Here is a 16,724-nt window from a genome sequence, read left to right on the forward strand (position 1 = left end):
ATGCCTGTAAAATGTAGAAGTCCATCACACAAACTCCCTTAGATGAGCAGGTCTTTTAACAATCCACCCTCCCCTAGTACAGTATGGTTCACTAGTACCTCCTTGGTGCTGTCTTCCTCCTGTCTGGTCAACCATAGTCTCTAGGCTTTGTGTTGTTGGAGTCTCCCGTTGAAACACCCTCTTCTGCCTGTCTTTCCTCTGATATGCCCTGACATTGTCCTATTCTAACAACTCTGGCTCAGGATTCTCCTACTGTAGAGCCCTAAGATGTATGTTGTCCATACTGTCCTTAGAAGTTTCTTTTATATTCCTAAGGTACCTACAGTTTTGCCTCACTATCTCTCCATTGTCCATTTGCACTTGATAGGATCTTTGATTTCCTGGTTGCAGTACTGCAGCTTTGTGCCAAAACTTATCCTGTTTTGTTAATCGTTATATATGCACTTCATCACCCAGCTCCAGATCTGGTCGATCTCTCATGGATCTGTGGTAGGAAAATGCTTTGTTATTTCTATTGGTTTCTCCATAGTTTGCCAAGTGAAGCACCTGAGTATCCAGACTTTAAAAATTTTCCACTTGTTGGAAAGTGTCCTTTTTCTCCAGCTCACCAATTTTTGTGTCAGACTAAAATTTAGGCCTTGCAAGGGAGTATTCCTGAGAATTAGTTGTGCTGCATATAAGTCTGCCTTTGCAGTTTTCAATTTTTTCAACGGTTCCTTAGCAGTTTTTCCTGCTGTTTCCACTTTGCTGTTGCTTTGAGGATACCTCAATGAAGATGTTTTGTGATCAAAACCCCAGTCCTTACTGAACTTCCTGAAACAAAATATGGTCTGTTATTGGGCACCTGGTATCCCGTATCCTGTACTGTGCAAAGTGTGTTTTAATCTTCTATATGACTGGTCTGGATCCTGTGTCTGGTAAACAGTCTATCCTTTGTCTCCAAAGGTAAACAAATCCACTCCCACCTTTGCCCACGGTCTTTCTGGAACTCTGTGTCACCACAGGATCTCTTTTGGTTGACGGTCTTCCCAAGATCTGCATACATCACTTTTCCATGACCATCCATAATTGCTCATTCATTCCTGGCCAGTATACAGTCTCTTTGGCTCGCCTTAAGCAACTGTCAATACCCAGCTGTGAAAATTTCATTCGAAAAAGCTGCTGGAATAACCGCTCTTTCTCCCCAAAATATAATGCCATTCTGTATGCACAACTTGTCTCTTATCTGAAAGAATGGCGTTACCTCTTTAGGTACTTGGTCTGTTGTCACTGGCCATCCTTGTAAGATCATGAGTTTCAATGTCTCTAGCATTATGTCTTGCTCTGTACCTCTCAGTATCATTCTCAGCCTATCTTCCAAGATAGATAAATACTGTACCATATTTACTGTCTCTACCTCGGCCTCTACGGACTCCTCCTGCTGGGTTCTGGCAGCTATGCACAGCTAAAGGTGTCCACCAACACCAAGTTTCTGCCAGGGAATACTTGATCTGTATATTGTAGCTCAGCATCATCCATTGTAAGTTTTTTGGTGCACTGAGGCTTGGTGTGCACTATCAACTAATGTTAGTAGCACTATATCGCTCACAAAATCCACCCCCGAGTGACATAGTTCTTTTAACATACTGACATAACCCCTAGTGTAGACAGTTGATGGGAGAGCTCTTCTATCGACATAGCTACCACCTGTCGGGGAGATGAAGTACCTACAGTGATGGGAAAAGCTCTCCCATTGGTGTACGTAGTGTCTTCACTAAGTGCTACAGTGGTGCAGCTGCTCCACAGCATTACTCTTAAATGTAGACAAGCCCTTAGTAATGGCTTTCTCCAAATGCGTTTGAGAGATTTATGGTCAGATTGTACGTCCACATATGTGTATTGGTGAAATTTTTCCATTCCAAAGAGAATTGCTAACTCTTTTTCAATTTGAGCACAGCCCTTCTCTGTCACGTACAATGCTTTTTTGAATGCACCAGATTGTCCCTCCCTTACAGCCTGGTAACCCCTAGACCCAACTTGAATGCATCACATTGTGGCACCAGGTGTTCCTCTGCATTGTAATATTTCAAAATGGGAGTCTTCCCAATTATCTTTTACTTTCTGGAATGCTTGTTCACGTTGGTCTGTACACTCCCATAGGGTGTCTCAATTTGTCAGTTGCCTCAGGATCTCCCAGGTCTCAGATAGATGGTTGCAAAACTTTGCTAAATAATTGACCATTCCCAGGAATCTTTGGACTCCTTTAATATTGCTGGGTCTCGGAATTTCTCTAATTGCCCTCTCTGTCTCCAGGTCTATTTTTAGGCCTTTGGGGGTCAACAAATGTCCAATATATGGCACATCGGCTACTCTCAACCTGAGCTTGTCTAAGTTCAATTTAATATTTTTTTTCTCTGCATCTCTGTTAAAACTGTAGTAATTTGTAGTCATGATCTCATTGTGCTTATTCTGGATTGTCACCTTCTCCCACTAGAAGCACATTGTCTGCTATTGCTGGATTCCCATCATGCTTGGGTCAGTCTGCTCTGGAATGATTCCCATTGGCATCCTTAACCACTGGTATTGCCCAAATGGAGTTGCGCAGGTTGTCAAGTAAGCTTGGATTCTACATCACATACTGTAAAAAGTCTTGCTTTAGACAGATCTGGTAGTACGTCCTCAATTGTACGCAGAGGGAAATGGTTCTATTTCAAAGCTTTGTTTAAAGGCTTTGGGTCTATGCATAGTCTCAGGCCTGAGCTACACTACTGCTTAAGTCGATGTAACTTACATAGCTCAGGAGAATGAAAAAGACACCCCCATGAGTGATGCAAGTTACATCAACTTAAGTGGTCCACACCAGTATTATGTTGGCTGGAGGCACTCTTCTGCCAACATAGCTTCCACCTCTCACGTAATTATGCCTGTGGATGAGCACTGTCCTGTCAGCACAGTGCGTCTTCACCAGATGCACTACAGCAGTGCAGCTGCATCAGTGCACCTGCACCAATGTAGCACATAGTGTAGACTTGCCCTCAGTTTCCGGATGGCTTTCTTACCACCACAAGACTGCTTATCCAGTTTGTGCTCTTCTCTATGGGCTGCAGTTCCTCTTTCAGCAGCTGTAGTAATGCAATGGGTACTTTTATTTTTGGCAATTTAATTGGCTTCACACTGGTGTAAGCAGTGCTTAATTTGTAATGAAAGAGGCATCAGGGCTCAAGCAATTAGGTAATGAGGCTCAAACAATTTTTTTACTTTCATAACTGATGCAGCAAGTCCAGAGGTGCCAGGGCTATGAACAGCCAAGTCAAGAGGTGCCGGGGCTCAGCCCTGGCATGCCCTTGCACAAATTAGTCCTGGCACAAATTAAGCACTGGGTGTCAGTCTCTATTTGGGTATCAGTCTCCATCTAGCCATCCATCTCTCTGAAACACATCTCTATATTCCCTCTGTATCATCTCCTGGTCCAAGGTATTTTCAGTCACCCTGCCATCCACTTTCATTATGTTCTGGAACTTTTATTAGGGTCATGGCTTTGACAGTCTTGATGCCCAGAAGTGATACTGCTGTCTCATCATCTATGACCACAAAGTCCAGTCAGTATTTCCTTTTGTTCCTTGGATTTCTTAATTTAATTTTACATTTCCCCATGAGTTTTAATGTGGTATGGTTTTACACTGCTAACAGCTGATTAATTCCCTCCAACCATATGTCTAGTTTTACCAGACCAATCTGGATAATTTTAAAACTTGTGTCACTATTTAATTGAAATTGTACCACTTCCTTCCCAAGTAACATGGCTGCATGCAACTTTTTCTGCATGGGCAGTGGGTATAATAGGCCAGGGAAAGCTAAGCCTCCCCTAAGCCAAACCTTGACCCCGCCCATGCTCCACCGTCTCCCCCAACCGGTGCCCAATCCAGCACAGAGGGCTGGCGCTAAGGCTGACACAGTGCTGGGGTCCAGTGCTGCGGGCAGCAGGCAGCCCAGTACTGGGGCTGGCCAGTGGCCCGGGCGGTTTGGCCAGGGCTCCTCTGGCGGGGTGTGCGGGCACTCAGGGCTCCAGTGGATGTGGGATGGGAGTCAGGCGCTCAGGGCTCCAGCGGACAGGGGGTAGGGGCAGGGCCTTGGGCAGAAGAGGCGGGGCTGCGTGGCTAGCGTCCCTGAAGGGGGGGCTCACACGATGCCCATGTATTTCTGGTGCTTAGTAGTGTCTATCTGCACTGTGTTTACCAGCTCTTCAGTCACCCACAAAATGTCCTCATATTCACTGTTGCTCTCTTCAGTTACTGTCTGTGTCTTGGATTTGTTTTTTCTTTTTTCTGAACAAACACTTGTCTGCAAAATGATTAAATTTCTCATAGATATAGCATTTTTTTCTCATAAGCCAGACACTTTTCTTTCTTCTTATATGTTTTCTACCACAGTATTTGCATGTGTCTGTACTGTTGTCACCTACTGGTGTTGTATCTGGTTTTGATTTCTTTTTCCGTATTGCATGGACAGTTTCTGCTGACTGCCCTTCCAGAATTCTAATCCCCTCTCTGGATAGCTCAGCATCCCTATGTATCTCCCAGCTTTCCCCCAACTGGGAGCTTCCCTCAACAACCACCCTCATACTTGTGAGTCTCATATCCCACAAATTATCTGGTCTTTTATCAATGAGTCTTTAATATTTCCAAAATTGCAGCTGGCTGCTAGCACTTTTAAATTGGTGCTAAACTCATCTATAGCCTCCCCAGCCGCTTGATCCCAAGAAAATAAATTACATCTTTCCACAGTTTCATTTTTCCTAGAGTTACAGTGAGTATCAAAACAACTCATTATACAGTCTAAGTTGTGGTGAGCTTGGGGAATTTCCATGCACAGTGTCTGAATTGTCTCTATCCCCCATTCTGCAATCTGGTAACAAAACAGTTTTATTTTCACAGCATCCTCTTTATCTGCCATAGCAATATCTACATAGAGATTAAATTCCTCTTTCTAGCTCTTACATGCAGGAGCTAAATGCTTAGCTTACAAGTTTAATGCCCCTGGAGGTTTCAGCCCCTCCATTTTCTGTTATCAGCCTTGTCTTGTAAAACAAACTGTGTACTCACAGAAGTATTCCGCTCTACACAGTGCAGCTCTCTGTCACATTGTCTGGAGTGGCTCATGCCTGAGTGCCAACCTCAGGGCAGACTATTAAAAAGCAGGTCAGAAACCCCAACTGGTGGTATGTTCTGTCACTAGACTTCACCAACCCAGTAACAAGCATGAACTCCTACAGCACTACAACAGACAGTCCCCTGGGGTATTCCAGTCTATCATGCCACCCAGGCAAGCTGGACCATGTGATAGATGGTCACTTTACACCTAAAAATCACATCAATATTCAGGTTACTCCCAGTCCTAAAGGGCAAGTCACTTACCCCAGGTGAGCTGTACTCAGATCTCAAACCAAAGACTCACCTGTAGCCAATATTGTATTAAACTAACTAAAGATTTATTAACTAAGAAAAGAAATCAGAGAGTAATGTGCAAGGCTAAAACAGGAAACATACACAAATGTGTTAGTCTTCAATTTAAAAAGGTAGTATAAGCTTCTGTAATAAGCAGCTCCATAAGTTCTTTAGGGCTGACCCATGCCAACCTGCATGTGAATCTCTTTCTTATGTTTAGGAATCTTTGTCCTTCAACAGTCCGGACAGCATAACGAGACCCAGATTCTCCTTATCATGGATTTTTATCCTCCCTTCAACCCAGAATCCAAGCTGATGGGGTAAGTTCATGTGCAGGACTCCTCTTCCTGGAGGGAGTGAGGAATGCAATCAATAAAGTCTCTGTCCTATGATGCTACACAGTGCTTCATTTGCCTTCTTGTATGCAGGTCAAGCATTTTACTTTAAGTAATGCTTCTTTTCCTGTTTACTGAGTTACACAATTACAGATGTTTAAAATACAAACACTCAATAGAACTTTATACCATGGGATACAGATATTATAAGTAGGATTAATACATGCAGCATCCTACAGGCATTCCATAAAATCTAAACACTAAACACATTCTTATAATATTAATATCTAGTGTAACTATACTAACCCACAGATAAGCCAGACTGGTTTCTAGATACGTATTTGTTAGTGTTCAGTGAAGCCCTGGGCCATGGCATGAGCTAGCATCTGGTCTGCCAGCATCACACTCTCAGTGGTGTCTCTGGCTGTCTAGGACTTTATTACCACTGCCACCATGTTTTACACTTTATTGTGTTTGGATCATCTGCCGTATAAGATCTCATTCTGACACAGGGTTAATTAACAAACTCCAGCTTTATTGTGGCTGCTTACAACAGGGCTTCTTCAGCCTCATGGCCTCTTAGACAGATCCTCAATAGATGTCACTTCCAAACAGTTCCCCCAGGAAACAGCATGCTGCCTGAAAGTGTCTGCTAGCACTTTCATATTGTTACAGTTTGGGTGAGAGTGGGATATGTTTGGGCAGTCCATTTGCCTCTTGTAAAAGGGTAATTTCAGATGTTAATTAAATTGTATAATATACCCACAGACATGTAGACAAGGCACATCTTAGACGTCTAATGAACACATTTAGACATCTCTGGGTTTCTTAGCATTTCAGGTAGTTTTATCTCTGTCAAGTGAAATGAACCCTTCCCTTCTTTTATTAAGTAGTTTAAACTAACTAAAACAATAGAGGCTTACTCCCATATTGAGACTGTGATTGAAGAGTTTCCTTCCAGAGCAAGTTTTCACACCAGACAGTCTCTGACGGTGACATAGAGCAAGGTGTAAAAAATCCCACAGTAAATAGATGTAGGATAATCTGCCTTCCCCTGCCCCACTTGAGGTCTAATCCTAATCTCTAAAATCTGAAGCATTAGTTTTAATGTACCTTCAAAAATTTGTATTGCAAATCAAGAATCTTTAATCCTTAGTCTGAGCCCCTGAAGTCTATACAAGTTTTACAACAGCAGATATTTATCAGCAACTCAAGCTATTTTAACATTTCTACACATCAAGCTAATAGAAGGAAGAAACAAAATACTGCATACTGCTCACTATATTTAGACCCAAATAAATAGCTCTGTACAATCATGGAAAAATATAATCTGAATACTGAAGAACTTTAATGTTTAAAAATATAAAAGGGATTGGGGTGGGATCAAGGACAATTATTAAAAGGTAAAAAAATTCCTTCTAAGTCACACAAACATCCAGTTTACTGAGCAACAGCAGATTTGTATGGTGGTGACTAACACAGTAACAGAAGAAGAGCAGAAGTCGTCACCTTTATAGCTCTTACCTGTTAAAGTACATTTCCTCACATGAAAAGGGAGAGGAACTGAAAATCAAACAGGTGCAGGAAGAAAATGCTGAACTATTAGTTCTCACTCTAGTTACTTTCTATTACAAGTCTCTGGTGGTCTATGCAGGCAGATGATTACTGAAAAGTACTCCAAAATATGTTACAAATGCATTGAGATTTCCTGAAATTTTAAGTGCAGATGTAGCTTTCTAGCTGGCTGCCAGTGATGTCACAACCATATAAGAAATCCCAAGTAAGTACAAGTACTAAATGCAGAAATTTGTAGTAAATGCAATTCCTAGTAAAATTCGAACATTTCATTTAAAGATGGGATAAGCTAGTTAAGAAGAATTCCTGTGTTATTGACTATGTTGGCTAGATGTATTATAGAAGAAGATCATTTTGTTTTCAACTAAACTACAGGAAGCAGGATACCAGACTAGATCTATGGTCTGATGTCAGTGAACATCTTGTAGGTGTTTGTCTCCAACAGAGACAAACACCTACAAGATCTCTATCAAGGGTTCTTACAACTACAGTACCCACCTGCTGAAGTGAAGAAACAGACTGACAGAGCCAGAAGAATACCCAGAAGCCACCTACTACAGGACAGGCCCAACAAAGAAAGTAACAGAACGCCACTAGCCATCACCTTCAGCCCCCAACTAAAACCTCTCCAATGCATCATCAAGGATCTACAACGTATCCTGAAGGACGACCCATCACTCTCACAGATCTTGGGAGACAGGCAAGTCCTTGCTTACAGACAGCCCCCCCAACCGGAAGCAAATACTCACCAGCAACCACACACCACACACGAAAGCTTACGCTCAAATAAATTTGTTAGTCTCTAAGGTGCCACAAGTCCTCCTTTTCTTTTAGTGAACATATTGTGCTCAGAAAGCTTTACTGATCCTGAAACCTTTTTTACTGTCCCACAAATAAAGCACCTTTGCATCATTTTTTTCCACTTTCAGGTGGAATAAAACATTGTCTTGTACCTTTCAAGTATGAAACTAATACAGTGGCTGAAGGATTCAAGTAGTAGGGAAAGAGGTATTGTAGTATTAAAAAAGGCAGTATCTCATCTTGTGCTGATCGGTTGAAAACAGCTGCATCCCACAGAACAGCCGTAAAGTGCCAACCTTTCAATAGTATACAGCAGTTGTTTCTATTCTTAATTGTTTGTGAGGTAAGAATTTATAAGTATGTCAATCCTTCACTGTGCCTTCAGTCCAGCAGGGGTTTTTGAAACTGGCTCCAGGAAGGAATACTGAAAACCCAGAATAATTCAAACCAGAGTATTTTTCAATCCCTAGATGTAACAATTCTGCTGCTACACTTGGTGCTAAATTATCACACTATCATGTTTTGTCCTAAATAGTTGTACACTCAGAAACATTTTAAAATTTGTTCATATTAAAACTGTCACCTTTGAGTAATCAAAATTCCTGAAACACTTTGATATGTGTCACTAACCAGAAATGAAATTACTTTCAGCAAATCCTAGTTTCAAGTAAACAATTCTGTCAATCTGAAGTTAGATATTTAAAGTCAAGATTTTTTTCTAGGTTGATCTAAACTATGGAATTAGTACGTGAGTTCCTTCTTGAAAATAGTGTTTATTCTGACAAATAGAAAAAAATATTTGAATGATCTGATTATGATACACAGTTTTGGAGTACCAGCAAAGTTATATCCCAAGTCAACATATGAATGAACATCTCAAATACATTGAGATGTGATATGTTTATAATTAAGAACAAAAACTAAGTACTGGAGATTGTATTTTTTCCAAAACTGTAAGGGTAAAATTCACTTCCATGCAAAGAGCTAGGATATTTATACTGCATGTAGACTGGATGCACAGAAGCACGACTCTGTGCACTGCAGGGTCTCCATGCATGCAGCTGGAGAAAGAGGGAAACCATGGGATCCAATTGTTCCACTGCAACAGGAGGGTAGGGAGCTAGAAGAGGGGCTGCAGCTACTCTAGACCATAGACTACAGTAGTGGCCATAAAGGGGCTGGGTTGAAGCCTTTTGGCCTGTTCATAGTGAATTCTGTCCCCTAACTTGTCTAACTCCGTACCCAAAGTGGGAGGTAAATTGCACCGTAGTATTTTATATACGTAAACCATACACTTACTGTCTAAACTCAGCAAGGAGGAAAATTTCTTGCACTGAACCGAACCCAAGGCAGTAGCTGCACAGTTCATCCAGAGGCCTTCGTAAATCCAGTTTGCAGTAATAACTGCTGTTGCAGTACTGGAAATTTTCCATCTGTTGGACACAGTCGTAACAAGTAAAATGATGAGCCCCGCCAAAGCCAGAAGCAGTGCAGAGATTTGTAAAGATGATGATGCCATTTCTTGGTTTTCAAAGTAGCCCCCCAAAATTCAGATATCAGAAACCTATTAAAATAGTTTAAATACATGCAATAGATCAGATTATATTTACATTAGTCACATTGCCTATGCTTCATGTAAACTACAAGCTAACAGTGAAAAGATCAGCAAAATTATTTTACAGTATACCTGATAGTTAAAGTTTGATCATTTCTTTGGAAATCAAGTAAAAGTATTCCAACTAAACCATGATGTTTGTTCCATATTGTTAGGTTTCTACATCTTTATATGTTTACCATAAAAAACAGATACTCCAATACTCTGAGTTTGCAATGTGTCTCTTGGTACAACACTTCCATTTCACTAGTTTACAAACTCAGTTTGTTTTTTAAATTAAGACAATCAAATACAAGAATAAAAATAATTAAACTGAATCAATTTATACTTTATCACATTACACTACATAGATTCAAATTTCAAACAAAATAATGTTGACACTTACGTTTACAGATACTGTATGTTTTCTGCTTATTTCAGTTGCCTTTCTGCTAGACGGTAATGTCAGCACTTTGTGAGACTCAGTCTGGTCAAACACAAAGTTTGCACGGTCTTAGGACCTTTCCCCCTGTACTAAAAATCAAGGCCTCACTGCCAGATCATTGACTAGTGGATAAGAGTTCATAGTATTACACTACAGGCTAACTTCAGTAATATGAACAAATTAAATTAAACAAATTAAAATCAATCATAATGGTAGAGAAGCTCATTGCCAGAGGTTTTCAGACTATTCTGGGGATCACTTGACGGTGGCCTGGTAAGAGCTGATTGCTCACATGGTGTCACCTTCCCTTTTTTTCTTGCTGTTAAATTGCATTAAAAGACAGAAAAATATGTTTAATACGCCCTAATAGGGCTGTCGATTAATCACAGTTAACTCACACGATTAACTCCAAAGAATTCATCACAATTTAAAAAATTAATCGTGATTAATCACAGTTTTAATCATACCGTTAAACAATAGAATACCAATTGAAATTTATTAAATATTTTGGATGTTTTTCTACATTTTCAAATATATTGATTTCAGTTACAACACAGAATACAAAGTGTATAATGCTCACTTTATATTATTATTTTTTATTAATATTTGCACCATAAAAATTATTAACAAAAGAAATAGTATTTTAAATTCATCTCATATGAACTACTTTAGTGCAATCTCTTTATCGTGAAAGTACAATTTACAAATGTAGATTGTTTTTTCTTACATAACTGCACTCAAAACAATGTAAAACTTTAGAGACTACAAGTCCACTCAGTCCTACTTCTTTGTTCAGCCAATCGCTAAGACAAACAAGTTTGTTTACATTTATGGGAGATACTGCTGCCTGCTTCTTATTTACAATGTCACCTGAAAGTGAGAACAGGCGTTCGCATGGCACTGTTGTTAGCCAGCACTGCAAGGTATTTACGTGCCAGATATGCTAAACATTCATATGCTCCTTCATGCTTCGGCCAGCATTTCAGAAGACACACTTCCATGCTGATGATGCTCATTAAAAAAATAAGGCATTAATTAAATTTGTGACTGAACTCCTAGTGGGAGAACTGTATGTTTCCTGCTCTGTTTTACCTGCATTCTGCCATATATTTCATGTTATAGCAGTCTCTGATGATGACCCAGCACGTTGTTTGTTTTAAGAACACTTTCACTGCAGATCTGACAAAACGCAAAGAAGGTACCAATGTGAGATTTCTAAAGATAGCTACAGCACTCAACCCAAGGTTTAAGAATCTGAAGTGCCTTCCAAAATCTGAGAGGGAAGAGGTGTGGAGCATGCTTTCAGAAGTCTTAAAAGAGCAACACTCCGATGCAGAAACTACAGAACCCAAACCACCAAAAAAGAAAATCAACCTTCTGCTGGTGATATCTGACTCAGATGATGAAAATGAATATGTGTCAGTCTGCACTGCTTTGGACTGTTATTGAGCAGAACCTGTCATCAGCATGGATGCATGTCCTCTGGAATGGTGGTTGAAGCATGAAGGGACATATGAACCTTTAGCACATCTGGTATGTAAATATCTTGTGACACCAGCTACAACAGTGCCATGTGAACACCTATTCTCACTTCCAGGTGACATTGTAAACAAGAAGCAGGCAGCATTATCTCCTGCAAATGTAAACAAACTTGTTTGTCTGAGTGATTGGCTGAACAAGAAGTAGGACTGAGTGGACTTGCAGGCTCTAAAGTTTTACATTGTTTTATTTTTGAATGCCTTTTTTGTACATAATTCTACATTTGTAAGTCCAACTTTCATGATAAAGAGATTGCACTACAGTACTTGTATTAGGTGAACTGAAAAATACTATTTGTTGCTTTTTACAGTGCAAATATTTGTAATAAAAATAAATATAAAGTGAGCACTGTACACATTGTATTCTGTGTTGTAACTGAAATCAATATATTTGAAAATGTAGAAAACATCCAAAAATATTTAAATAAATGATATTCTATTATTGTTTAACAGTGTGATTAATCACACGCTTAACAGGGGTGTGGGCTTGACAGCCCTACTCCCCAAGAATAATTTTCCAAGGAAGAACTGTTATGTTACTGTGCAGCAAGCCAGTGCACTGTAGTTTCACAGACTCTTATATAGATTAAAAATTCAGGTTCTGGCCCATAATTATGTACTCAAATCCCATTAATTATTTGGGAGTTTGGTTGCACAAGGAAAACAGGATCAGGCTCATTCTGTTTTTAAAATATTTCTATTCCACTAAAAAGGCTCAGCTCTACATTTCAGAGGGGAACATTTTTCTTCCAAACATGTCTACATTTTGTAATCTATTAAAATAAATATATTTAGTGATCCACTAAGAAAATTTGCAACAAATTATAAGCTTAATAGATGCAACGAGATCAAACAGGCTTTACACCAAACAAACAGACCAATAACCCAGATTAATGGGTTTTGTAGGCTACATAGCTATGGATCCTGGCAATCACTATTGATGCTTGATAGTAAGAATCATAAGATTAAAACTTTATATAATGCCCTACCCAACATTTTTAAGTCTAGTCAAAGTTGGACATATATCCACCTTCATTAGAATGCAGTAATTCAAAACACTAGATTTTTGAAAGTCAAGAAATTCTGAGTTTAGGTTCCACAAACAACCTGAACTCTAACCCCATATCTACATCCAGCCTTCTCCTAATATGGATGTAAGTACAATTTTAAGAACCTTTTCACCTCAGTGACTATAAGTATTAGTACTCCATGTTGGATGGATGTGATACCATCAGCTCTAAACAATATTTGTAGACTGAATAGAATAAAAGTGAATGTCTGGTCTGAATCTGGAGGATGTAGCATCGTCATATTAGCAGGGTGGATAGATATAAGGTGGATGGAACAGACTGGGTTCTCTGAGTGGCGAGGTATGTGAGTATCAGATAAAAGATGTTTAGTTCTTTGGACCATTGCAGAGAAAAAGGTAGTGGTGTGGGGGTTAGAGCTATCCTAAGAATGGGATGCTGATATTTGTAACGCCTGAAGAATGAGTAAGTAAGAGGAGTGTCTTGTCTCCAAGTAATGTTGAGGAGTCAGATGGTTGGTCACAGGTTAATATGTAATATGGCAGGAGATAGAAGGGGTCTATAGCCCTTACTGGAAATATAGAGGTCTCCTATAGTAGGCAGTAGGTGGGGAAACAAGGCCAGAGTTTCCTATCTTTCAAATATTTAATTTTTCACCTGCAGCATTCAATGAGGTTTTGTTTAAGAGATAGTAGATAGAGTTTAATCCACAATAAGTTTTAAATATTCTCAATCATTTGAAAGGCTGCAGAAATTCAAACATCTACAACTTCAACAGATGCCACTCTAGTCAATTACTTTTGAAATCAAAGGAGTGGTTTTTGACTCTCATTACTCTTGTTCTAACCCTTCTTGAAGAGTCACCTTCACATCACCCCTTCCCTGCCTTGCTATTATGATGCAATGTTGCTATGAAAGCCATCTCCAAAAGTGACAAGGTAGCTCAGTCTCCAAGCTCTATAGCTTTTCAGTGTCAACAAGATTGCCAGATTTGATGGCTGATTTGTTGTTGCTCTTGTACTTTTAATTATATAAAAATGTTTGTGAAAAGTGCTTGTTTGACAGCCCTAGAATTAAGTTATGAAGACATTTGCAATGGAGACATTTATAAATGCTAATAATTGAATAATTAAGCACTGTTTACAGTGTTGTTATAGCTGTGTTGGTCCCAGAATATGAGACAAGATGGGTGAGCTAATATCTTTTACTGGATAACGCTCAAAAGCTTGTCCCTTCCAACAACAGAAGTTGGTCCAATAAAAGTTATTACCTCACCCACCTTGTCTCTCTAATAATTAAACCTGTTCTGGGACTATCCAAACAAGACTTTGGCATAATGTTCTGACAATAAAATCAAGGGAAGAATCCAATCATCTAGCAGAGGCTGCTCTGTTGACCATATCAAATTAAGAACTACAACTTTATGAAAGGTTTCAGAGTAGCAGCCATGTTAGTCTGTATTCGCAAAAAGAAAAGGAGTACTTGTGGCACCTTAGAGACTAACCAATTTATTTGAGCATAAGCTTTCGTGAGCTACAGCTCACTTCATCGGATGCATAAAAGTGAAAAGATTTTTCAAGCCTTATAGGAGGGCAAAGAACATTCTTGAGATTAGAATTCTTGAGATTAGAAACTTCCTAACCAAAAATTTAAGTGGATTGCAGATATGACAGTAAAGGTTATAAAAGAAAAATATTAAGGCTGGAAAAAAAAGTTAGTGAATTCTGGTAAGACCCTGGAAAGGCTTCCAAATGTTATTGGGGATGGGGAGGGGAGAACCACACCATGAAACAAGAGGAAATATGAGCTGTGCAAGACTCTTCAATTCTCTTTTATTCTTTTTACCAAATTAGCTGTATTGTTCAACGAGGGGGAGAGGAGGTATATAAATGAACAGTACTGACTACAATGTTGCTTTCACTTCTAAAAGTATTGCAATAAATGTTTTTACAACAAATATATGGCCTGGAACCTGCTTCTTGCTTAAATCAAGCAAATTCTGAGGATGACCCATGACCACCAGTGCAGATTAGAAAGAGATAAAATACAGATTTAAAACAAAATGCAATATATGAACACACAAAGCAGAATCACACGCAAGCTTAAGGAGAGGCTTAAGGAGGTTACTTCAGGTCACTGTCTAGTATTCATCTTAGCAGACAAAATCCCCATCCAGTTAAACAAGATGCAAATTCAAAAAAGGAAACAAATCTTAATTCATTCCCCACAATCCACAAGTGGACTGCTTTCCTGCCCCCATCCCTACCTTTGATGGGGATACTGAAAATACTTTTATTTGGCCGGTGACCACTTATGATTCATAAGATCAAACCACTAATATACGCAAATGACATTCATCATTACTGTTACTTTGCCCATCACCCTACACTCATGTCTCTGTTTATCCATTTATTGGATTTGTCAGTCCTACATTGTGAGTTCTCTGGGGCCAGCCAGGGACTGTTTTACTTGCCAGTACACTGCCTTGGTCCCTGATTTGGACCTGAAGGCACTATAAAAGCCATCTCAGACTCTGCCACTTCCCGTTGCAGCCCAGTTCCTTCTCCCCAAACCTAACACCATCACTGAGTCTCTCCTCCATATTGCTAACGTCAAGCAATAAAAAACTGCAAGTCAGGTCTAAAAAACCATGAGATTGGTTTAAAAAACCATGAGATTTAAAATAAAGTATATTTATTTAATTATAGTTTATGTTCTTTTACTTGAGTCATGTTTTCAAGCTTTTCTCCACAACAGAGCTGTCAGAAGCTGCTTTTTGTTTTATTAATGAAAGATGAGCTTGTCCAATAATCACAAGATTTCAGAAGATGGGTTTATACACACACACACATATACATACATATATAAATAACACAACTACTGTGAGCCCCAGGATAAAAAACTGCAAGAGTATAACAAGCCCCCAGCTCTAGCTTAGCAGAATTTGATTTTTATTTATTTATAATTCTGATGGATATCAATATGTATTTTAAAGATTTTTCCACAAAACTTTTTATCCATTTACATTTTCACAGTGCAGGAAATTATGGGGGAGTCAGACAATAATTATTTAATGACAGCTTTCGAGAGTCAAAAAGTTAAAGCTTTGCCACAAAAATAGACACCATCATCTGTCAACATATACAAAGTAAAAAATCCTTAAATCAACCTCTAATATGTTCCCAAATAGCATTTTTCTTCCCCTGTCTGAGCTGTACATTTTGATTGTTACTGATGGAAATATTTTCCCCCAGGGCTTGCATGTGCGTTTGGTGAAATCAATGTTTTCCAATATAAATTAATTCCCTCCTAGTCTAGCTATGCCAACCAGGCTCCCATGCCTTGGGCCTTGCTGCAGGAGCCAAGCCCCATCAGATTTCAAGCCCCACAGGCCTGCAGGGCCTAGAAGAGGATGTAGGAGCAGCCACGGAGCTCCCCCAGGCCCAAGCTCTCCTACTACTGGGGTTCTGCCTCCCCCAGCCCTACAGTAGCTGCTACCCTCAGCCCCGAGGGTAAGGTGACCAGATGTCCCGATATTTGGGGCTTTTTCTTATAGAGGCTCCTATTAACCCCCCACCCCCGTCCCGATTTTTCACACGTGCTATCTGATCACCCTACCCCAGGGTCAGCACCCCTCAGTAGCAGACCCAGCAGGATCTCCAGCCCTACCCAGGGGTCCACAAACACCACAGCCCTGAGCGCCTTCTGATGGCCGCCATCTTTAAAACAGCTTTTCACTTAAGCACCAAAGCGGGGGAAGAGGTAACATCAGTCTTCGAAAATGCCCCTCTCAACATGGCGGGCAAAGGGGAGCTCTGTGGTCACGTGGTGATGACTTTCTCAACATGGCGGCCCAGGCTGAGCGGACAATACCGGAAATGCCCTTCTCAACATGGCGGAGGTCGAGCTGGGAAAGACAGGCAATGACCCTCTCAACATGGCGGCTAAAGTGTTCTGTGGCCTATATCCTTCTCAACATGGCGGC

At 40.0% G+C, this 16,724-nt stretch overlaps 1 protein-coding gene across 3 annotated transcripts in view; it reads right to left on the minus strand.

The window, feature by feature from the left end:
- The window catches only part of LOC102940394 (claudin-19-like), a 39,849-nt gene extending 23,174 nt beyond the window's left edge, over positions 1 to 16,675 (minus strand). For 2 of the 3 annotated variants that reach the window (XM_043522299.1, XM_007064550.3), the window contains exons 1-2: positions 16,442 to 16,675; positions 9,434 to 9,698 (exon numbers count right to left, since the gene is read on the minus strand). In XM_043522299.1, the coding sequence (XP_043378234.1) occupies positions 9,434 to 9,653 (220 nt within the window). In that variant the 5' untranslated portion in view covers positions 9,654 to 9,698; positions 16,442 to 16,675. Of the gene's footprint in view, positions 1 to 9,433; positions 9,699 to 10,134; positions 10,303 to 16,441 lie in introns of those variants that run through there. The other variant, XM_043522298.1, reaches the window with a different exon arrangement.
- Positions 16,676 to 16,724: the final 49 nt, after the last annotated feature.

Source organism: Chelonia mydas, chromosome 9 (assembly GCF_015237465.2).
Source record: "Chelonia mydas isolate rCheMyd1 chromosome 9, rCheMyd1.pri.v2, whole genome shotgun sequence".
Taxonomy (NCBI): domain Eukaryota; kingdom Metazoa; phylum Chordata; order Testudines; family Cheloniidae; genus Chelonia; species Chelonia mydas.